Below are 24,399 nucleotides of genomic sequence, written 5' to 3' on the forward strand. Positions count from 1 at the left end.
GGTGACCTGTGAACCTTTGTCTCCAGGGCCACCGAGAAGGCTTCGCAGCTGTGTGAGGACATTCCTGGCGACGTGCATTATATCAGGGCCTCCTCCCTTCCTGAATCCATACCACCCGTTTTCATATCTTTTCCTTATTCTTTGCACATTATAAAAAAGTACCATGACTAGCAGTGGGTGGAGAGCTATAGGATCCACTGACTTATTTATCTCATTATGGAGTGAATCATTATGCAAATTTCTTACTGTGGAACAGCCTGATGTGGAGCTTTTGTAATGCAGACGCACTTACAGATGCAATAAATGTGATGGAAGTCTAATAGTTTAATGTGTCAAAGTGGGTTAAAGAGCTTCCTGTTGGAGATTAAGAGATCTTTCTGATTTGGTGCAATAAGCAGTGATGTACTTTGGCCTGTTCTCATTCTCCTTTTTTCTCTTTTTTTTTTTTTCTGTCTCTCTCTTTTGAAGCCACTTCTCTGATCCAGTCATTGTTATTCTGCTTTGCTCCCTCGCCCCAAAGGCCCCAAACTGCGTTCACTTCTTTATTAACCAATAGCCAATCACAGAGCCTGGAGGGCTTCTCCATGGCGATGGAATGTCACTCAGTTTTACAAGGGGCATTGTGGTGCCTCCTGGAGTGGACCTTAATGAGGGCATCTTTGTGGCCTAGTCAGCCTGTGAATGGGTAGAAAGGGGGTCAGGGGAGGGAGGGGGAGGAGGTGAGGAGAGGTGTTGAAAATCATAAAAATAGGCATCAAACTGGGATGCATTTGGGGTCCATCAGAGAGACAGGTTGTTTATTTTTGATGAATCCCCTCCCCTCTGCCTCTGAAACGTCTTGGAGGCCAATGGTGTGACACGATGGAAAATGCAAGCAGACACAAATTAAAATAAGTCTGAAATGTAAACAGACATCGCGTGCCAGTGTTTTGCGTGGGGAGAGATTTATAAAAAATAAAAAAAAATCCCTAGCCTAGAATTTATTGGAATATGGCTTTAAATGCCACCATGTGTTGCTGCAACTGTGAAAATATCCCACGTAGCCTCTTCCTGCTTCTCTGATAGCTGTCTAACAGAATGCAAGCCAAGGGTAATAATAAGAGCGGAGCTGATCTCTGCAGCCGTGCTGCAGCGTGTTGACACAGCTGCACCTTGCTACATGTTTGAACCTATTAATACGATGCCGATCCCTGACATCTGAAGCTGTTGTGCGGAAGTCAAACACAAACGGACTGGGGTTTGAGTTTGGCCTGCTCACTCAGCTGTGGAAGCTTACTACATTTGCGTGGGCTAAAGTGCAGACTGTATGCACCAATGAAAACGTTTCAGTGCTGGGACATGTGTAAGATCATGTGTATGATCAAAGGAGCTGCTGTTATCATGCTGCTTTGTTTCTAGATTTGGATGAACGTCATAGTTTTAAATAACCCTTCCTGCCTTTCTTCCTTTTTCCCCCTCCTTTCCTTCCTTTCTCTCTCCATCAGCCTTCTATCCTCCATCACCCATCCTCCAGCCTCAGAGGTGAGAACCCCTGAGAGCTACATTACGGGAGAGAGTGAGGGAGAGAAGGGTGAAAGGAATGGGAAGAAAGTCTGTTTTAATATGGCAGGGGATGAGCAGGAGGACTCCGGGCATGACACAATCAGCAACAGAGACTCATACAGGTAAAACCAAAGTCAAACATGGTCACATAGGGTGATCGAATTTCTGAGAGTCTTTATCATTTAAAAGATTTTCGAAAAACAAGTAGCAAAGTTGTAATATAAAGCAATATTTATGCATAGCTTTTCATACAATAAATGCAGATGCATGGCTTAGTTTTCCATACCTAAAGTGTATGATATCAAACCTATCCATATCAGTTATTATGTGCACCTCTAAAGTATACGTCATCTTAAAATTTTTTTCTCAAATTTCTTATCAGTGACTGTAACAGCAATCGAAACTCCATTGCCTCCTTCACCAGCATCTGCAGCAGTCACTGCAGCTCCTACGTTCACAGTGACGACATGGACTCAGGTATACAAAATGCAACAATAGGGACACTGTTATCCTCCACATAAAGCTTATCGGTATAAACCATTCATGAGTTGTATTTTCTGTGTAATATCCTCATGATTGATCACATTAAGTAACCTGTGACCATGCAGCAGTAGGGAGGAAAACCCTGTTTCAGCCCGGTGTCATAAACCGTAGCCTTTGTCAACAGTAATATTGTAAAAGGCTGTCTTGTAACAGGTAACAGTGTATTTGAACCAGAACTAACTAGAATGCACTGGACTTTCTGTCCACATACAGTAAACCTATGCACTGGTTTTACTACAGTACAGTTGTAATCCCCCCTCTGCAGGAGATGAGATGCCCTCGAGTGTGTGGCTGTCACATGATAAGCAGAAGAAGCTTCACAGCTTTCTAGAGCACCTGTTTAGCCAGGTGGGTGAAATATGAGTTATTAAGTTTTTTTTTGTACACAATTTTATTTTCCCAGGACATTCCTCAGACTTAATGTTGGTTATTGGACAATGACACATTTTCTGTTATTTAGCCTCTAAACACCACAGTGCACAGTTTAAATCCAGCAGTCAAGGTGTGATTGAAGTGGAGACAGACATTTTTATAATACATAGTCTGCCACTTCAGTGGAACCAGGATACTAGTGTTTAAGTGGCTAAGAGTAGTTCACATTAGGCTTATGGCCAGGTGAGGTCTGCCACCTTCTTATTCCATTCTGTGAATTCAGAAGATAAAAGATAAATTGATTCCCTGTTCAGGTGTCATTGCAACTGAAAGAAGCCATCACTATGCTAAAAACCAACAGGACAAAGCAACGACTTTAAGAGTGGACAAAATGAACAATATGGTACATTCCTATAAAGACAGAATACCCATCTGAGCCTACAACACCAGAAGCCCTGAAAGCCCACAGAAGACAACTAAAGTGGATGTTTGTTTTTGTTTTTTTAAAGATCCATCCAGGTGAAAAACACTCTTGAGGAGGTAGACATATCATTGTGAAGGTCTACAATCAATTTATATTCATGAGGTTCACAACAAAGTGCAAACCAGCAGTTACACTCTTGAGCACCCCATTTTCTGTGGAGGCAATGTTACAGCATGGGCACGCATAGATGCCGATGGAATGAGGCTACTAGTGTTTTTCAACTGCTGCTGCTGAGATTCAGCTAAATGCTGCAAAACTGACTGGACAGTAAGAATAGACAATAGCCCAAAGCTTACTGCAAATCAACCCAAAAGTTACTCAAAGCAGAGATAGGAGATATTCTTCAGTGACCAAGTCAGTCTCTTGATCTCATCCCTACAGAGCCTGCTTTTCAGTCACTAAAACAAAACCAAATGCAGACCCCCACAAACATTAAGCAACTCAAAGCGACTGCAGTAAAGACCTGATAGAGCCTCTGAAGGGAGGAAATACAGCATTTGGTGATTCTAGGCTTCAGGCAGTCACTGCAAATGATTTTCATCCAAGTATTAAAAACAATCTTTATATTTAAAATCCCGTTAGTTAGGAACTGTGTATAAAAATAGCTGTAATTACAAAACAGTTACAGCAATTGCACTTCAATCACATCGGTGTCATTGTCCAAACACTTGCTCCCTTTTTGTTGCCTGGTTAAAATGAAAGAAACATGTTATTGTGTCGCCTAATGGTATTGTGTGATAGTTATTTCCTTGTGTGTTAACACAAATATGAGACCAAAATGCACAGTGAATGAATTTCAAACACAAAGAGATGCTCTTGTTTCATGTGTAACTTATTGTTTTTTCCAAAGGTCAAATGTTTATTGGGGCTTTTGGGTATGAAAAGCAGGGATTGTGTATTTTTGAATTGTGCTCAGGAAGGGAAAAATTGCAAGAGCCTTAATGATCCTTGACCTTTCTGGAACCTTTAGAGCAAAGACCGACCAAATCTTATTACGTGTTTTATGAGGACATTTCAATCGGCAGAGGACAAGCACAAAAAAACAAGCCATGGTTGGCTGTCTCTGCTGTGCAGTGTGTAAACAAAGCACAAACTTTGTTCACTGCGGCTCTGTCAACGTGTGTATGTGTGTTGCAGAAAGAGCAGGAAAAGCAGGTGTTGGGTATGCCTGGGCAGTTTTTTGCTTCCATCCACACCCACATGCAGTACTTTCGATCCATACTGTGTGAGGAAACTGTATCAAGTGCATCAGCTTGACCCTTGTTCTGTCTTCAGGTGGACTCAATCACTAGCATGCTGACAGGAGCAGTAGTGGCTCGGGCATTTGAGCAGACCAAATGCTTCACACCTGGAAGAGGATTACAAGGTAAGACAGCCCCTTGTGCCGGTGATGTCGTCACCTGCATCCTTGTTAATAGAAAAAGTTTAACCTTTTCATTAAAGCTAATTACTTATGTGTTTTCTTCTGTGTTATATTTGCATCGTTTTGGGAGAAAGGACAAAGAAAAAGATGATGCTAGAGACTCTTGAGCACCGACAGCACCAATGTGGACATAAAACAGAACAGGCACTGAAAAATGCTGCAGCCGCCTGCACATAGGGGCAGTAACTTCCTGTTGTGTAATGAGTGTGTGCACAGACTTTGGGGAAAGTGTTGTAGGTGGATTTGAGAATGTTTTTAAAAAAACCCAAACAGATTCCCAGCCATTTCCCCTCTGCCTCTGCACTTTTCCACTTCTTTTCACTTTCAGTCATTGTGGTGTCCTTCCCTTTATAGCGCTGAAATAGCACCACTTAGTTGGGTACTCATCTTCACTTTACGGTTTATTGTAGTGCTACTTACCAGTCAATTGAAAATGTGACCCTATAAAAGCTCTTGAGCTTGTATGCTATATGATCGTTTAATTTTACTCTGTTTATTTGCTACCTGACCTCCTCCTAGCCTTGGTTTTTAACCGCATTTTCTATTGTTGTGTTTTATCTCTCTAACAAAAATGTAGCAAATGTTACTGAAAAAGGACAGAATTTACCCTTTATCATTCCCCACACAAATTCAAACTAGCTTACATTGCCCTTTTATCCTCTGTGGAGCGCTATTCGGATGACTCAGTCCATTTTAAGATAAGAAAAGTGGTTGACATCAGCAATTGTTTTCTTTCTGTCTTTGCAAAAATGCTATCTGTTTTATATCCCGGTGGTTTGTATTGTGCTTTGCTCTCATATGACAAAGTTTGTTTATTTTATGCTTTTTGAAAGTGCAGTGTGCAGTAAGAGGGGAAAAAAATAGAAAATTATGCAGTGATTCTGTCATGTTGATTACTAAAGCTTGCAAACACTCCGACCCATTTGGCGCACAGCCTCCCCTCTCATCTACAGCTGTCCTCAAGTCAGTGCAAATATGCTTGAACTGAAAATAGGTCCGCTTCTCTTTGTGGGTTTGTGTGTGTGTGGGTTTGTGTGTGTATGTGTGTGCGCGCGCCTGTTTGTGTGCGGGTTTGTACGCATAAATTCCCTCAGGACGCCTTGATCAGAGCAGATCCATCACAACTCTAGTAATGTGTGTGGTTGATAGCAGAGCAAATAGGATTATCTGACAAGTAGAGCATTCCTGCATCTCACGCCCTGTCTGTTGCTCTAAGACACACAAAGCCCCTGATAACAGCCACCTTTCTCTCAGAGATCTGTTGTTTTTCAAAGTAAACTTTATTATAAGTCATTCTGTGTAGTTTTTTGTTTCTTTTAACAGGTGTTACATCAGATTGACATGCTTTTATGCTCATTTTTCAGCACTGTCTGGGCGAGGTGATAAAAAGATTTGATGGCAGGAGTTTAAAATTGATTAATAAAAAAGAAGTGTTGCCTCTGGACATCAGTGACCTATAATTTTCTCTAGAAAGATTGAGCAAGATGGTGCAGCTTGACAAGGAAAGAGAAAAAGATGAGGTTAAGCAGACTGATCTAGGCACGATATTTTTTTTTTATGCAGTTTTTCTCATTGACTGGTAATCTCTTTATGCCAAGTGTGCCTCACAACTGATATAGAGTACATGCATTCATGTAGCTATGGTAGATGCTAATTTACGGTGTATGTTTGTGTTTCTGTCAGAGTTTCAGCAGGAGATGGAGCCCCGAGTGAGCTGCACCAAAAAGTTGCGTCTCCACGTCAAGCAGGATCCCTGGAACCTTCCCAGCAGCGTTCAGGCGCTCACGCAAACCATAACTAAATATGTTGAAGGTCAGCGTGTACCCGAGCAGCTCCTCACATGGTTAACATGCACACCCAGCCCCTTACACTTTATGCTTTCTCAATGCTCAAGCCTTGTAGCTTGCTCACACAGTCACATCAAATATTTATCATGGATAGAACATGCCTGGCTGGAGAAGAAATGTGCTTTAAATTGACAGGGTATCCAGTAAACCTCGTCGCATTTATGAGATGTAATAATAACCTCTGTTACAGTTGTGTGGGTACAGGCAGTCCCACTAACTGCAGCACTTTCCTTAACCTTTAAACCTGAAACCATCCTGGGATTCATAAATTGGAGGAACAGAGGTGGAGCTGAACACATGCAGAGAGTTAAAGAGCTGCGCTCTGTGAGATTCCTTTATTTATTGATTTTTATCCAGAGAGACATTTCGTCCATATTTATTCCCAACGGGAGTGTGTGGCTTTTGTGTTCGTTGGCAGACAGATTAAATACACAGACACATACAGTAATACTGTACATGGACACACTAGCACTAAATTTCCAGATACAAACAAAGGCCAGCCACACAACACTCCTGGGAAAGGTGAGCGGGCGGTCACGCTTGAGAAAAGTCTCCTTATTAATAATAAGCAGAGGCCCTGTGTATGCTACTTTTTTTTTCCTCCTCTTCCCATGATGGCTTTTCAAGCAGTGCAGCCTCCTGCTAGTATACCCGGAGTTCTGAGATGGCTGTAAACAAATGAGGATTTATGATGTTATCTTTGCCTCTGGTTGTTTTTATGATGTTATGGTTTTTTTTTTATATGCTCAGATGGAGTGAAGTTACACAGAGTTGTCCTATTTATGACTTTAAGACTTTAAATTTAAAGTATAGGTCAGTTCAGTTAAGGAGAAATGGGTCTATTTGATTTGATAAAAGGTTGTCCACTGCCTCACTGAATTTCTTTTATTTAATGTTTTTTTTGTTTGTTTGTTTTATTCAGAGGTGAAGACTCGACTGCTCCTGGTCCTACTACAGTATACAGGTTTGTCCCTTCCTTTTACACTGAAGATTTACTCTGTTTAAATACAGATTGCAACAGCAAATTAATTTTAGGCCTTTTTTTAAGAGTGAAACCCAAAATAACACTCCCATAGACTTTGCTGTGTGCTCGTGACCCAAACTCAAAGTTCAATAAGATAAGATAATAAAAGCAACACACATGCAGACGCAAAACATGAAAAAAAGGGGAAAGAATTAAGTCAGACACCTACAACACAGAAAATAGTTTCATGTGTGCACCTGTAATTATAGAGCACATTTTTCACTTTGTGTTACAGTTATAATTCAGTTCAGGTTAATTTCTATAGCACCAAAACACAACAACAGCTGCCTCACATCATAAAGACCCAACAATTATAGAGAGAAAACCCAAACAATCAGATGACCACCAAAGAGAAAGCACTTGGCGACAGTAGGGAGGAAAAACTCAATCTTAGAAAGCTCCAGCAAGACCAGGCTCGGGGAGCCATCTGCCGCAAGGGGTTGGGGGTGAGGAGGGGGAGAGAAAGGACAAAAGGGACAACGTGGAAGCAACCCAGAAATTGATATTAATGATTAAATGCAATATAAGAGTCAGAAGTACATTGCCCAATCTAAGGATTAGATCTCAGTTTCTTACAATAGAAGGTGTCAGGAGCCAAAAAATTGAAATCCCTCCGATCTGGCCGTCACTTAAAAAAAAAAAAACAAAAAAAAACTTGAAAATCAGGTGAATGGTTATTAAATGATTTAAAAAATATTATGAGTCTTGTATACGAGAAGCTGTGAAATAAAATATCAGTTCCCTCCCTTAAAAACTGAGCTTTCTACTGGCCTTCAAATCTGCTTTCAATAACGAGGACATCCAAATATTTTAAGGATTTTGAGCATCCATCATCTTTTGTTAACTTGAGCTACACTCCTGAGAGTCTGTAGTCAGAGAGTAGCAGGTATTTGCCCTGAAAACTTTGAAGGAACTGGGTCAAGTACTTCTAATGGATTTTGGATAATAGCATTTTAAAATCACCCATCAAACGCTAAAAAAACCACTAAAACCACCCCTACCTTTATCCTTTGAAATACTGTTTTGGGAACGACAGCGGAGACCTGAAATTGAGCATAATTCCTATTATGGATAGTCTCAGAAGGCATTGCAGGTGGACAGTGATGTATTATAGTTACAGGTGTATTATTTAAAGAAAAACAAAATCCCAAAGTAAAAAGGTTGGGAACCACTCCATTAAAAATAACTTCCACGTTGCCAAAGCTATAAATCAAAATCTATAGGACTACTTGTGTTGGCACTATTATACTGGAGAAGCCAGGACCAAATAACTACTGATAAAACTCAGACATTACTCTCATTTACAGACCCCCGGGAACTGGGTTAATAGTGTCAAAAAGTTTGCGGTCATTCCCTGCAACATTCACATTATTCATTTCTGAGGTTCATGAACCTATTTTTAACTCAGTTGGATTGCTGAACTTTTTAAAGGGGCCTATTTCTCTGGAAATTATGGCAGCCAATTATTTTCCGCTTGGGCACACCTGTCATTTCCTCTCGTTTTTTTCCTGATACATTATTTAATATCCAACACATGTGGAGTGGTGGGGGAGGGCAGCCTTTTGTTCACCTTACTGAAAGTCTCTTTAATTACCATAATAGACCTGTGGCACTTATTTCTTTGACCTTCATTGCTTTACACTGCAGTTTTTAATCTTGACTCTTCGCTCTGTTGTTTCTCTGTCATCTTTTCCTGAATCTACTTCTCAGCTTCTTTCACTGCTTGAACTCTTTAATCAACATGATTTTCAGTCTCACACCTCCCTTTGTTTCCTTGCAGACTCAGAGATCCAGCTACGTCGCGATATGGTATTCTGTCAGTCTCTAGTTGCGTCTGTGTGCGCCTTCTCCGAGCATCTGCTGGCTGTCCTCAACCAGGTAAATTATGTATGTGACTTGTTTAGAACTGGGAATTAAGATACAGTTGTTTTCCTCAGCTCTCTGCTGAGCTTTTCTGTATTTTCTCTCAGTTCTGCAATGTAGGGAAAGATGTTGACCAGGAAATCCCTGACTCCCAGGACCTTCAGGAGGCCCAGGAAGCTAGCCGTCGATGGCTCGAGCAGATTGCCAGTGCTGGGCTGCTGTTCCACTTCCAGTCCCTGCTTTCGCCCAATCTGGTGAGCGACAGATTGGATATAGACACTGTGAAAACAGGAGTTTGCTGTTCATTTTGTTGTAAAATAATCAAGCCTGTTACTATGCATATTTTTGCATTATATAAAAGTAAATGTTATTTTTAAATGACAGTTATAACCATAGTCGTGTCAGCTAAGTGCTATCAGGGGACATCATGTGTTTAGATATCCCCTTGCTCACATTTGTATTTTGCTTGGCACATTCTCCCTGGGTAAGTGAACTCCTGCCATGCATGCTTGGACATCCTTCCAGATTCTGATGGTTTGTATTTACTCTTTCTATGAACGGGTCTCTGTTTGTGGAGCAACATGACCCCCCTTGAATTTAAACCTAAAATGCTGTTGAGACTTTAATTTTTAGTCTATAATTAATGTGGTGGTAAGACATATAATATGATGTGATATACTTATCTTGCCAGAGCACCTTTCATGTTCTGATAAACAAACAGCATACCAAACAATCAGTCATATCAACCAGTATTGGTTACAGAGTTTCAAAGTTTTCTACAGCCATGTGAAATATGTTTTCACGGGACTCACATGTTGACTCAGTAACTACTAGTTGCAGAGGACCTTTGGCCTGTGTTGTTTTTTAGGTTATTGTACAGCACTTTGGTCAGCTCTGTTGCTGTTGTTAAAAGTGCTATATAAATAAGTGGTATGGCCTGCTCATGAACTTTAACATTTAACTTGCTAACTGAGCCTAAGATGCAGCTCTTGGGCTTTTTGCTGTTTTTCCCAGCATTGCAAAGGTTGGGCTTGGGGTGAGTCCATTGTAGCATTGTGTTAAAACACATCTGAATGCTCCAGAGCTGCAAAATCCCCAAACTTTTGCTTATAAAAGTGCTCACACTTGCTTATGATCACTTATTCAAGTACATTCGATTAGCAGTGCCTGGTTACTGCTTTTCTTCTCAATTCATATGGAAGCAGTAAGGATTTACTCTCTCAAACTTTCTTTTTCTCATGACTGTATGTTATGAGCTATGCAACAAGATTTTGCTTTGAGCTACAGCTCAGTTATTAACTGCAGCTACCAACTAAGATGCTATTTATGTGGATTTTCAACATTTATCATCATCGATCAGTACGCCACTACCAGGTTGTGTGGTGGACCTCAACTAAAGCAATATTTTCAAGTTGCTACAGTTGTGCTCCATCTGTTGTTTCTCAGGTATCGGAGAGCTTCCTGGTCAGCATAGTTACTATTTAAGCTGGATCTGCTAACTCAAGGTGTCCTCAGACAGCAGACCTCAAATGCCTTAAAAACCAAAACACGTAGTTGTTTGAGCTTTGTTTTTGCCAGATTGTTTTTTATCACACATGTCTAGGCAGGAGTTCATTATGAACAGCCGCTGCTAATACCGAGCCAAGCACAGACTGCAACCTCAGTGGGATCAATATTAACATTTCCCACCATGGTTTATAATAAATTCAAATGTGTCTTCAACCAAGCTCGAGAAGCCAAAATTTTAGTTTAAGTAGCTGAAGGACTGGTGATATATTTTTGAAAGCTGTTATTTGCTTCTTTACTGCTGTTTTTGGATGACTGTTTATTTAAGTTAGAGGGGTAGGTGGCTTAAGTCAAGACCTAGGAAATGATGGTTGATTCTCCTTGCCTGCTGCCATACTGCCTTTTTCTCTGCACGCCTTCCCCTCTCTGTCTGTCTCAAGAAATTTCTCTTTCAAGTGTCTCTGTGGAACAAACTAGGGCCTCGGTACCTGCAGGTGATTCCAATGAAATCTCAACACGTTCCTTTTCAGGGCACCGCATGAAAGGCGGCATGAGTGGAGCTGGGGACGTTGTGAATGTGTGTGTGTTTGCGTTTTTGTGTCGGGGGTAATGTGTTTATGTCACATCCTCTGAGATAAACTTGTCCACACACACAGCAGGTGTCACTTGGCAGGACAGTGGGTACCCTTCTGTCACATGTCGGGCCATCTCAAATGTGTTTTTAGAAAAAGGCCCTAATCCTCTTCCACCGCTGCTCCTGTTTATCCCTCTGCATGTGGTGGATGGAAAGCAGAAGAGACGGGGGAAGAAATGAAATGGGATGAAGGGTGACTGAGGAGCGCAGTGTGTCAGAATCAAAATATTCAAGGTGCTATCACTGTGGCCACAAGCAGACGTGCTTGCCATTAGGGTTGCCTCTGTGGATGTTTGAAATGGAAACATGTACACACACACAGTCAGAGATATATAAGCAATCAATATGAAGCAAATATGAACATATCAATGCTAAAGTGCTGTGCCACTACAAATCTGAGTGATGGTGCACTTAAATATTTTTTTTCAGTGAGGACTACTGTACTGCAGTCAAAAGAAGACTGTCATTTCCATCTTCAGTAATTTTGTATTTGGCTTGAGCAGACACACAAAGTTCCACATGCATGTATGGAAGGACGAGGATAGCTTCCATCTGCATAGATGAAAAGTTAGTGTTAGTGATGGTGAGAGCACAGCAGGATCCCCTGTAAAGAGCAGAGCATGCGTCAGTGGCAACTTTTATATTTATCAGATAGATATAACTGCATGGGTCAGATACAATGCAAAAAAAAAAGATACAGCATGAAAATGAGAGCAGTGTTGGAGGTGGATTACATCAGATAGTTCACATGCATGTAGTCTTTATATGTGCTTAAAAATGTTACTTAAAAGACTCGATGTTTGTGAAAATCTAAGGTACTTCATCAGTTAAAGTAGGCAGGGGTGGTGTAAGAAACTACAAGCATATAACATAAGATGCATGTATAAAGTTAATTTTCATCTCTTCAAGTGTGTAGCATGTTAACAGTGATACATGAAAAAAGTAAAACTAGCCAAAGCCAACACTGAAGGAAAAAAGTAAAACTGGTTGGATAGTATGACTTCTCTACTGTGATCATCACAGATTAATGGTGAGACTAAATTGTGATTTACCCTTGTTGAACTGTGTATCAGCTAACAAGATTTGCAGGCTTGTAAACCATGAGGTATTATACATTATTAAGCCACCACTTGAATGTGAGAACTTCATTATTCTCCTCTGGAGGAAGATTATATTTGCTGTAAGGGGGGTGTATTCTACATGCATGCAAACTCAACACAGAAATGCTGCAGCTGGCTGGAGGATTCAAACCCACCAGCCTCTCCTGCTGTGAAGTGACAGTGCTGACCTCTGCAGCACCGTGCTGCCTATGTGGAGTTTGCATGTTCTCCTGGGGTCTGGGGTCTCTCCAGCTACTCTGGCTAGATGATGTGTTAAGTGGTGATTCTAAATTAATCCCGTAGGTATAAATGTGAGCGTTCCTGGTTGTCTGTCCTGTTGAGTTAGCCCTGCACCACACTGGTGTCTTGTCCAGGTCTACCCCACTTCTTGCCCGGTGACAGCCGAGAGGAGTTTCAGCCCCTTTGTGGCACTGAATTGGATAAGCGGGAGAAAATGGATGGATGGAGGCATGCATTGCGCATTACAGATTAAAGGTTAAAATGTCTTATTTGGTGGATGGGCCATAGCTTTTTCCCTTCTGAAAACCAGGTATCGACATTACCCACAACCTGGCTGCATCTTACCTGGTAAACATTATACTAATGGCTAATGTGCCCTCAAGTAAATTCAAATTTTATTTGTCACACACACAACCATACACAGTATGACATGGGGGTGAAATGCTTGTAGCTGTACAATGCCCGACCATTAAATGACAGAAAAAAGTTTTACAGTATTTACAATTTACAGGTTACTACAAAATTTACAAATTAACTTCGAAATTTTGTAGTAAAAAATGTGCAAATAGCAGAAAGAGATTATAAGGATTATAAATTATAGGAAATGTGTGGTGGTGCGTGTGGTGATGTGTAGTAGAAGTAGTTCCCGTTTTATTTAGGATCTGTGGATAACCGGCCATTACACTTTCCTCCTTTTACAAACACTTTCGTGCTCTAATTTTCTTTTCAGACTGATGAGCAAGCCATGCTGGAAGACACTCAAGTAGCCCTAATTGACCTGGAGAAAGTCACCTTCTACTTCCAGGAATTTGAAGGGGAGCCTCTTGTTGCCAGTATGTACTCTGTGTTTTAGTTCACATTAGCATCTTCTGACAGTTATCATCACAGGGTTCTGATTGCTATTAATAAATTCTAAACTCTTCCTTTCCTCTCCTCTGGCAGACATGCCCATTTCATACCAGGTGGAGGGCAATCTCCAGGCCTTGAAAGTTTGCTTCTACCTTGAGAGTTTCTATTTCTCTCAGCTGCCTTACAGGCTGAAAAATGGAGGAGGTGTCAAAATCTACCCAGTGCTCTTCACACAAGGTAAAGTGAGCCTAGCTGCTGTAAGAAGATCAGTCCTCACATTATGCATGGCCAGTATATGCAATGCCTTTATCTTTCACTTGATCTGTTGATCCCTTTTTAGCGCTCGAGAGTATGGAAGGATACTACTACAGAGATAATGTGTCAGTGGAGGAATACCAGGCACAAATCAATGCTGCCTCATTGGATAAGGTCAAGCAGTACAACAAAAGACTGAGGTATTGTAAATGACACACACACACGGATGGATTAGATAGATCCAATAATAATGTAATAATGACGATAATAATAATGATACAATAATAATACAAAAAATATCATCAAATAACAAAAAAGAATCCTTGAAACAGAAAATAAAAAAACCTCTACCCTCTTAGCGGGATTAAAAGTAAATTAAAAGTTAAAAAAATAAAGGATAAATAAGAGTTACACAAAAGGCTACTGGAATGTCTGCTACGCTAATATGCGTATGAACTGTATGAGTCACACACTCACACTTTGAGATTGCGTTCCCTTTGTGATTTGGCTTTTTTACAGTCTGTTATAAATCAAGACGACCTCCAATTCAGTCAGACTTGGGTGTCAACACCCAGCAGGGCCTCAAGGTGATTGGCTGAGAGAAACACTGCGGGAATGTTTTATGATTGGTTGCGAACGCACTCAGCAGGGGGAAGCAGTGATTGGATGAGGGTGCCCAGCATGTCACCGTTGCTGATGCAGTGCATTTACAGCTGCTGCACTCGGTTCCCTCGCACCACATTGGTTTGCTGCACACCTCTGTGAGACCCTCTGTGATTGACCAAGTGAGGATAATTAAATACGATGAAAAGAAACAAGGAGAAGATGCCTTTGGGAGTAATAAATGAGAACTTAACTTTATTTAACTTCCTGAAAATGGCAATGAACGAGTGTACAGTTGTGGTCGGAAGTTTATATATTCTCAGCATGGGCGTGAATGTCATGGTCATTTGTGGTCTTTTAGTGATTTCTTTGAACTGTTCTTTTTCCAGGGTGGAATGATTATACAGCACGTCTTTAATGACATAAAAAATAAATTTATTTTTTTAATTTATCTAATACAGACAGGCTCCTGGGTTGTTCCTAACATCCTAACCAATTTCCTCTTATCTGAGGGTGACAGTTTGGGTCTTCTTTCAGACCTTGGCAAAGTGATGCCCCATCCGAAAAACTTGTATTTGCATATATTGTTTGAACTTAGAAATGCCTCCAAGAAACCTTTAAAACATGTGTAAATGTGCAATTCTTCTTCTTAGATTTTCAATGAGTTTCTTGGACTTTCTCGTTGTTCTGATTATTGGTGAGTGCTCTCAAACAAATCCTTTTTGTGCTTCAAAGAGTTGTAACCAATCACGATCACCTATGAGTAGTTAACAGGACTTGGTCTTGTCAAGCTAAAATATACCGTAGAACAACACTTTTAAAAACATTTAGGTGAGTGTATGTAGACATTTAAGCCTATATGTATAATTTTAAGCCCATGCAAATGAGAGAAAAATCCAAAATAAATTCAAACTTGTGCATCCAATTCTTATTTTTCAAAGTCATTAAAGATGTAATCTGTACAATCATTCCAATCTGGAAAAAGAACAGTTCAAAGAAATCATTAAAAACCCCAAATTACCATGACTTTCATGCCCCTGATGAGTGGATGTGAACTTCTGACCTGCAGTTTGCACGATGTTGTCAGAGGATCGCTGCAGTTTTAATGAAGAGGCTAGCTTGTGATTTCTCAGAGCTGAAATCACATTAAAACCAGCTGTGTATAAACTGGAAATTCTTAGACTATCTAATTTAGAAGTTACATGTGGCTTTTGAAGTGTTACAAATGTCCTGTTGCAAGATGAGAGCTTAATAAATATAGAGGCTGATTTTCTTTCAGTTATGATGATTGGACACAAATTCATCATAGCAGAAAGCCTTCTTTACGTCCTGCCAGTGTAACTAAGAGTCCTGTTACATCAACACTAAATAATGATTTTTATAAACTATCCCGGTTCATAAAAATGAACAATCCCTCTCATGCTAAGATGTTTGAAGCCCAGTTAAAATATGTTTCCCTCGCTGAATACCTGGAAAGTTCGACGACTTGACATATCAGCGTCGACTAAACATCTGCTGCAGGTCGGGCGGATAATTAAATACAAAGCAGATCTTGTATCAGAACTTTTTCTTAGCATTCAGGGTCGGGCTGCTGTGGGGGGTTGAATAATTTAAGGTTTGAGCAGTCCCGTGCCACATCAGTACCAAACCACTCAAGCAAAGTGTTCATTTACTGGGACTGCTTTCTGGGGAGAGTTTTTAAATTGTTTGCAGTGTTTAGTTTGAGTGTTTTGAGTATCAGATTGCCCAAAGCAGAGTTTAGGAGAGAAGATTTTGCTGTGCATGGGGCTTTTCTGCTTGCCCTCCTAACTCTTTGTGCGTCAGATCTCCTGGGACTCTACAACCTTTTTAATAGTCAAATATTGCTATTTTGTTGCATCTCTTTCATCTCATCAGCTCCATTTCTGCAGACTGCATTGAAGATAAAGGTTATCAGTATCTAAAATGTCATTAGTCTAACCTTTTCATCTTATTTTCTATTGTAACCTTTTCACATGAATTATCCAAGCAAACTCATTTGTTTCTAAATGGTGCAAACCATACACATAGAGTAGGAACTTTCTGGAATTTATCCATGTTATTTTGGACAGCCTTTGGTTTGACATGTGTGCACATGTACTGTAAATGTCTGTACACTTATACCTTTACTTAAAAAAAACTTAAATTGAATTGACAGTACAGGCTCCAGCATTAACTCAGAGCAGATGTGTCTTACAGGCAAGCAAGTGTGGCTGGTGATTTTGGGAGCATTAGGGGTGCTGGGTAGGGATTTGGAGAGGCAGTGTGCTTCAGGGATACAAGCAGAGTGAAACTGTTGGAGACTGTACTCTTCTCAAATACTGCTTTTCAGCAAAACCTGTTGCAGCATAAAACGGCTGATTATTTCAGTTGAAATCCAATAAGCTCTCTAAGCTCTCAAGACAGTTTTCAGGCCTCATGCTGTATATATACTGCAGTCTAGTGGGGTGTAGAGTTGACATATATATCTGCTCCCAAGCAACGACTCTACAAAAAGTCACTTTTTTTTTTCTTTTTTTCTTTTTTTGAGAGTCTGGGCAGCAGTTTGACTTCTTTATTTTCTGCTGATGTGATTCCCTGCAGCAACACCAGCGAGAAATCACAATGCAAAGCACACGAGCTGAGCACATTAACTTAACTGCAACTGTTTGTCAGTAACTGCTTCCACCTCTGAGGTGGAATTATTTCTGTTGTGCATTACTTCGAATGTATAATGTTTCTATCATTTTCAGGATTAATCATGTCATGAGAAAATCTTATTTTTCTCCTTCTTTCGGACACCCCCTTGTAAACCTCCCCTTTCACTCTTGCTGCCATCCTTTTTTCACAAATCACATTTTGTGGGAAAATACTGTAAAATGAAATGTGTCCAGTGAATAAACGATGATTAATACACGTGATGATCCTCAATGAACTTTTTGTCATCTTTGAATTTGTTTGAGCTTTAGGGTTGTCTGCATCTCAAGGCAGCGCTTTTATTGCACCCCGGTTTCATAAGAGAATTTGAAATAGTGAAAAACAACCGATCTATATTCATTTATTAAAGAAAGTGGGGAGGCGTCACCACGGCAACCAAGACAACAAAGCTTTCAGAAGAAGTGGGAAACCATCATCCTTTTCTAAATGCTGTATAAATGTAACCAAGTGAATTCTTTTTTATTAATAGCATATTTAAAAAATAATAGAGAAGCCATGTGAAAGCCAGTGATGTGGAAGACCTGAACTTTAGGTCTCTGAGGTGAGCAGTGCGGTGATTTAATCACCTCACTGAAACGATAGTCACTGAAATGATGTGTATATCCAGAAATGAAAAATCAAGTTAAGGATCACAAAAAGCATGCAAATCAATACTGCTGCTTTAAAAATGCTAGGGAATCATTCATTGTCATTCATTTATATGAAAGTGAAGTGAAGCCAGATGTGAACAACTGCTCATTTCTGCTCCCACCCAGAGTGTTTCCTTGTTTTAAACGTCACAAAGTAAACAGGCCCAGGTGGTTTTCAGTAGTTAGTGCTGTGGTCTCACTCCGTGTAATATTACCAGCAGTTTTCTTTTGCCGGGTGCCATGTGTCATCCGGCTGACCACAGACCAGGCTGTGATGTCACTCCTCTCTCCGCTGCAGAGTTCCAACCTCGAGCACCTCGTTATCCTTGGAGTTCAGCCACAGCAGTGTTGGGTTAAACCCACTATTCCCAAGAGCCCATGTGCATTTGGGACCCTGAAGGTGTAGTTATTTAGAAATTCGATTTATTTTTTTTTAAACTAACATTTCTTTATCAAATGCTGGCAGTGGAATCATTTTGAATTAAAGGTAAAGAGAGCGTCTCATTATATTTTCCTCTTGTGGGATCCCGTTTAAAAGAAACAAGTTTTTCTGCAGGAACGATTTGGGGTTTGCGTGCATCATTTTGTACATGCGGTGCATTTCATTGTGAAATGCTGAAGCACAAGGTAATATTTTATGTCTACATCAACTAATATTTTTGTGCTTACCCTGATCTTTGCCAGCATGTGTTGTGGACAATTTCAGAGCGGTAAATAATACCACAATCTGTGTCTATGGCTTTCACTGTTCGTACCCACAAAAAGACACAGCATGATCTGTGCCAACCCATCATGTCGGATGAAGTCACTCACAAGTTTAACCACAAAACATGAACTCATGGGCCAGAATGGGTTAGTCAGCGGTATATAGAGCCAGAAACTGCACCCACATTTTCAAGCTTGCATAAACCATCTTAGCTGACATGTGCATTTATCTAAAAGGACCTGGAAACACTGATGTGTTCAAAAGTGACAGATTCCTTAGTCACAGGTTTGCAGTTCGCTTAAATCGCATGCAAGTTCCCTGTCGTGCAAAAATCACAAAGATATTGAGTTTATTTGAGGGAATAAGAAAACTCTCAAAATGGGTAGAAGTACATGGAAAGAAGAGAATCCCCCCACCCCCACCCTATCCACCTCCCTCCCTTTAGGATCAGTAATAATAGAAGAGGGAAGATTGAAATGGTGAAATGGCAAGGTGGGGATTTCAGAGAGGGGATGAGAATGATGGGTTGAGGGCAGTGTGTGCAAGAGAGAGTTGGTCGGGGAAAGTAGATTGAAGAAAGGAGAATCAGAGCAGAGAGCACGCAAATGCATTATTCAGAGAGAGGGGGGGAGAGATTATTGCAGGTTCATGATTTTTATCACATTTTGCTCTTATTGACGAGACCTTTCAGGAGGGACCTGGGTTTTCCATGTAGATACACCCTTCCAGTGCAAGAACATAAAGGTGCAGCAATCGCTAAATGTAGTCTGCTTGTGAATTGTATGTGCAGCATATTCTTGTTGCAGGTGTAACAGTAACTGAGAGTGTAAGCAGGAAGCCTCAGTGGAGAAACTGCAATGTTGTGCTGCAGCCACTGAGCATTTCTCCCTAATTAAAACACATTTGGCAGTAACGGGGGAAAATGTTTGGCAGTTGATGTCCCTCTGATTTTAAAAAGAAGAAAAAAAAGCTTGATTTATGTGGATATAAAAATTCTACACAGTCTGACAAATGCAGTATAATGATTCTGTGCATGCTGGTTGATAAGCAATAAATTTAGATGTATAGCTCTATCCCATTGTTGGTTTATATTATTAGACTGTTTAATGTTTTGTTAATTAAACAGTCATTTGTCATCACACCACAGCTTCTTCTAAGACATTTGCGCATATAGATACTCTACCAGCCATATGGACCCCATAATCATATCGCTGCACTTTACGTTGTTTAAGCAAAAGTGTTTAATGCCTGTCACAGGCTATATATTTTCAGGTCCAACACCGTTGCAGTATTCCCTCATTCCTTTTTAGATTTCACTTGCCTGCTGCTGGAACAGAGCATAGATGTGTTAAAGTGCCAAATGTCCATCAATGGGATTCACTTGATTAGTCAATAGCTCGAGGTAGGTTTATCCTATACTTAGATAGCTGCATGTAGCCACTCCAGCTGGCATCCTCAAAAACGACAACAAAAAAAGGCATGTAAATTTATACCAGCAATAAAAGCCTCCTGGGCAGCTTTCTTGGCGTAGATCTCTCAGGACACATCCTCAGTATATGCCCAGAAAATGAGATGATGGGTAGTTTGACATGACTTTAGATTGTTCCACATGCAGCACAGTGCTCAACATCACCAGTATGTAGCTGTGTTCCAGTAACACAGTTTCTACCTCTAACCGATGGTGTTTTTCCTTCCTCTTGGCTCACGGCAGTATTGTTAGTTATAGCAGTAGCTACTGTGGAAAATTCTTCCATTCGGCATGCATTAGCACTGCAGAACTCTAAAACGATTACGCTTCCGGGCGGAGCAAAAGTCATGCAGCGGTGCAGCTTGTTTGAGTATTTTTAGTTTAGTGAAGAATTTGGCTTAATTGAGCTATTATGGATATTATGTATTTATGGATAATTCTAGATATTCAGTGTTATTATAGCGATTGCTTATGGATATTAACCTAACTTCAGCAGGAAGATATTTTGGTCTTCTATGCTAGTCCCAAGCAGCATCATTGCTTTCTTTCTGTTTTTCTCCACTTTGGAAAATGCTGCAGTTTTTGCTCTGGCAGAGGAGGGAGTCCCAATTCACTAGAGCTCTGAGGAACTACTCGTTGCTTTAGCTGAAAAGGATTGGAATTTCTCTCTTTATTATATGGCATGACATACATGGCAGTGTATTCACAGATGTCATTTTGTCATTACAGTATTCACGTTTTAAACCAGCAAAGATCAGGTACATATTACATCCACCAACATGTGCTTTTACATCTTTGTAAAAATAGGACAAATGTGTGGGATAAGAAAATGACTTTCCTCACACATTCACACACACCATTTCACTGGTGTCATTGCGCTAACATCGCCGTGCGGTATGCGAGGGCCCTTGGAAGCCCTCATTAGCCCCCAGGAAGCTCTGCCACACAGAGAGGAGAATTTAATAATGGAGGGTGTCATTAATCATGGCTTTCTGAGTGATTTACATGGACCAGTACGGACCATATATAAGGTCATACGTAACGGCATAAATTCAAGACAATTTACTTGTGTAAATGAGTATGAAACTAAACCCACGGAAAACATTAAGACGTTTAATTCAAGGGGGCAATTTATGTTTCTTTTGGACGGTTTAATGTGCAGGATGTGGCGCTAATACAAGCGTTCCCACGCTACTTGTCTGAAAACATCTGTGCCTCAGATTCCTCTTCGTTGACGTTGCAGCTGACTGCTAATGCTCCTGTGCTGTAAAGGGCCTCGAGAGCCTTATTGTCATGAAGGTAGAGAAACAAAGAGAATTAAGTATTCTCATTGGCTCAATGAAAGAAAACCGGCTACATGCAGAGCAGGTCATCTTTGGCCTGCAGCCAAATTCTCCATTAGAGCCTCATGTGAAACGCTATTGGTCGTGTGTGTGTGGTTTGGGGTTTTCTGTTTTGTTGTTATTTCAGAGAGAGCCACAAGCAAACTTTACCTATGGTTGTCTCAGTCTCTACTAAAAGCAAAAACACAAGGAAGGCAAATTCTTGTAAGCACGACAAGCTTGATTGCACATACTTAATGCAACCTTTATTTTTGGTACAGACTTACTTTCAGATGGTAGGCTCAAGCTTTGATTGGCATAGTTTTCCCCAAAAACAAACAACAAAAACAATACAAAAAACACTTGAGAATGAAATAAGAGAAGTTGAGATTTTTCAATTTTAACATTAGAGCGTGCAGGTGGGTTAGAAAATTGATGCCTGTAAGGGGAGTCGAAACTGGAGCCGTTATAGTGTGTTACAGTGTGAAGAAATAACACCCAGTGGACTTTTCAACCCTGTGTGTTTGTGTGTGTTCTTTACCGCACGGTGGTATGTTTGCGCACTGTGTGTGGCCTTAAAATGTCATATTTCACCCATAATAAAGGTTTCTAAGGTGCTCAGTTTCCAAAGCTCTGACAAAACCTCATCGGCTCAGGAGATGTAACGCAGGTCCTTTTTAAATCACACATCACTTGTAAGTTGGACTCCTATTATTTTGTCATTAGAGAGACCTCCACGAGAGTCTGGCCCGCTCCTTGAGCTGTGGTTGGTGGTATTTTTAGTACAACTCTTACCTCAGGAGGATGAGATAATCAGTGGGTATTATGACCTTGGTTCTGCAAAAAAGAAGCGTGCAAGGGTGAGATGAGGTGCGTCTGTTTTGTCTGGAAAAGATAAACAACTGTGTGCAGACGAAGTCGAGTTGGACAGTTACACAAAAGTCGACTGCTATCGGACAGATTCTATTATATACGTTGAAGATAAAAGTCTGAGCAGTTGACCGATAAGGACAAGGGTGAATGGGCTCACAGTTGGAGTAAACAGATAACAGAACAGGAACTATTTCAGGGTGAGGAATTCCAATAAATGTCATTTTGTGTGGCGTTCAGTCTTTCAATGCGTGCTGCTGATTTGGTAAGTGAATAGTGTTTTCTTTGGAAGCTGTTGAACAGCTGTTGAATTTGTCCTTGAACGCCGCACTCGTATTCCAATAAGTATGCACTCACTTACAAATGGAGCTTAAGCCAAATACTAAATGACCGTTTACTCCTGCTTTTGGCCACTTTAAATGCTCAGACTATCCTAGTCTGTCTTGAGCATCATTTGAATGATAAGGCCATCTTGAACCAATTACATGGGCTGTTAGCTGCATCTGAACCCTTAGTAAAGTCTGCTCATAGTCCTTTTGAAGAGCACACCTCAGAGTTAACGCATCATTTGGCCGATAGGCATTAGTTACCAGGAAACATTTACATGTGAACTCATCTGTATCACAGAATAGATGCATGCTGTGTAATATTTAAATAGGCATAAGTGATTAGGAAAATTCATCTGTTTTTTACACATATGCGTTGGTTCCCCGGGTGGGTGCAGGTTTCCTCCAGTATGACTATAGTGTATATTTAATGCTTGTTTTCTCATTGAATTTTCATTTTAGCCGGAATAGTTAATAATCGCTATAAAATCTTGAGTCAGGGATGTGTTAACTATGCCCTGATTAATTAATTTCATTAATATTATGTCAAGCATAAACACCACAGACATAATGAATGCCTGCTTGGCTTGATTTTAATCACTTAATAGCAGAGTGAATGCAGATGAATGAGATGTGCTTCACTGATTCTTGTAAACAGTCTCCCTCCTTCAGTCTGCAGTTGCTGAGTTTCTTAAGTTTTTTTTTTTTTTTTTTTTTTTTTGCTTCATTATTATATTAGAGATTTCAGAAATGTGATATATATCGGTGACTGTACGTTAAACATTATAATTGCTTCTAGCTAGAGGTAATGGAGTATGTGATTTTATTACAGGGTGTTTAATGTGGTGTAGTGTATCTATTTTTAGCACGCTGCTGGATTACTGAGATTTGATGGAGTCACAGACTGCTGAGTTTGCACCAGTAGCACTCCACCTCAGAAGGACTCATTGCGGCATACAGCGCCCATCTGCAAGGACGCCAGTGCAGTGCTGCCTCCAGTGGAGGAAGAGGAATATTGATTGTGCTCCATGAATGAATGAGGGAATGGCATTTGGAGTGATGCCCAGGACAAGAGATGCTTAGTCTGTGTTTCTGCTTAGCTGTGCCCAAGTTACTCTCATGATTGATAGTCAGATGGTGGCGGTCCATAATGAGCAAGTGGCCTAGTTTTCCCAGAAAGCCAGCCAGTTCTCCTGATGACCTAATGGTGTAGGGAAACAGTTTGGATTTCATGCAGTGGAACCGCTAAATAGAAAAACGTTTGATTGATTATTAAATGAAAGTCTTCTGTCATGTGATGGGTTTTAGTATGTGGCGTTTTCTCTCTCACTACATGTATTAACTTAACGTTTGTTTCTCACACAGGGCTTTCTACCTCGATCAGTCCAACATGCCGCCTAGCTCTGCACCAAAAGCAGCCCTCATAGATAAGGTAAGAACGACCTTACACAGCCTCATAGTACAGTTGTGACACTATGGGGGGAAGCCGAAGAGCAGGAGTAGATGCTGCAAAATGGACCTGTTTGCATGTGTTGCAACAGACAAGGGGGGCAACAGCAGGAAATCACACTTTAAAGTCAAGTCCAGTCACTTACCTTGAAACTAGAAAAGTGCATTTTTTCTTAATAAATTTATGGTCTTCAAAAGGTAAGAAGAGCAAAACTGTTCAATTTAATTAAGATGTATTTAGGAGAAAGAAATTACTAAGTATAAAGGAAGAGTCGCCTTAAGAAAAACCAAGTTACATCCAGCTGTTCAGCTCCTTCCCTCAGATTTCTGAAGCTCAGACTGTTTCACAGCCTGGGTGCACAGTGGCTAAAGGCTGATTTCTTCATGTGTTGTTGCTGAGTTCTGTGGGACCAGTAGGAAGCCAGTATCCAAGGATCTGAGACATCTGCTAGGTACAGATGTCTGAGAGAGGCTGGCGCCACACTATGAAAAACAAATGAAGCAGCCTTAACAAGTCAGTCAATGCAATGGCTTTTAAAGGAAACTTTGATCTTCATTTATGGCTGCATATTTTATTCTTTGAATCAAGCAAAGCTGCTCTAGTAGACTCCTCCCTTTAACCCAAATGT

The 24,399-nt window shown here is 40.5% G+C and overlaps 1 protein-coding gene across 3 annotated transcripts in view; it reads left to right on the forward strand.

Moving 5' to 3' along the window:
* The window catches only part of prex2 (phosphatidylinositol-3,4,5-trisphosphate-dependent Rac exchange factor 2), a 97,323-nt gene that overhangs the window by 60,641 nt on the left and 12,283 nt on the right, over nt 1-24,399 (forward strand). For 2 of the 3 annotated variants that reach the window (XM_085468477.1, XM_085468479.1), the window contains 12 exons: nt 1,485-1,664; nt 1,925-2,019; nt 2,351-2,433; nt 4,217-4,307; nt 6,048-6,176; nt 7,134-7,175; nt 9,016-9,122; nt 9,206-9,352; nt 13,309-13,411; nt 13,521-13,664; nt 13,768-13,882; nt 23,687-23,753. In XM_085468477.1, the coding sequence (XP_085324603.1) occupies nt 1,485-1,664; nt 1,925-2,019; nt 2,351-2,433; nt 4,217-4,307; nt 6,048-6,176; nt 7,134-7,175; nt 9,016-9,122; nt 9,206-9,352; nt 13,309-13,411; nt 13,521-13,664; nt 13,768-13,882; nt 23,687-23,753 (1,303 nt within the window). The remainder of the gene's footprint in view (nt 1-1,484; nt 1,665-1,924; nt 2,020-2,350; nt 2,434-4,216; nt 4,308-6,047; nt 6,177-7,133; nt 7,176-9,015; nt 9,123-9,205; nt 9,353-13,308; nt 13,412-13,520; nt 13,665-13,767; nt 13,883-23,686; nt 23,754-24,399) is intronic. The other variant, XM_085468478.1, reaches the window with a different exon arrangement.

The sequence above is a fragment of the Copadichromis virginalis genome, linkage group LG9, assembly GCF_057382275.1.
Source record: "Copadichromis virginalis isolate Kocher_CV1m ecotype Utaka linkage group LG9, C_Virginalis_male_GT1.1, whole genome shotgun sequence".
NCBI classification, from domain to species: Eukaryota; Metazoa; Chordata; class Actinopteri; order Cichliformes; family Cichlidae; genus Copadichromis; species Copadichromis virginalis.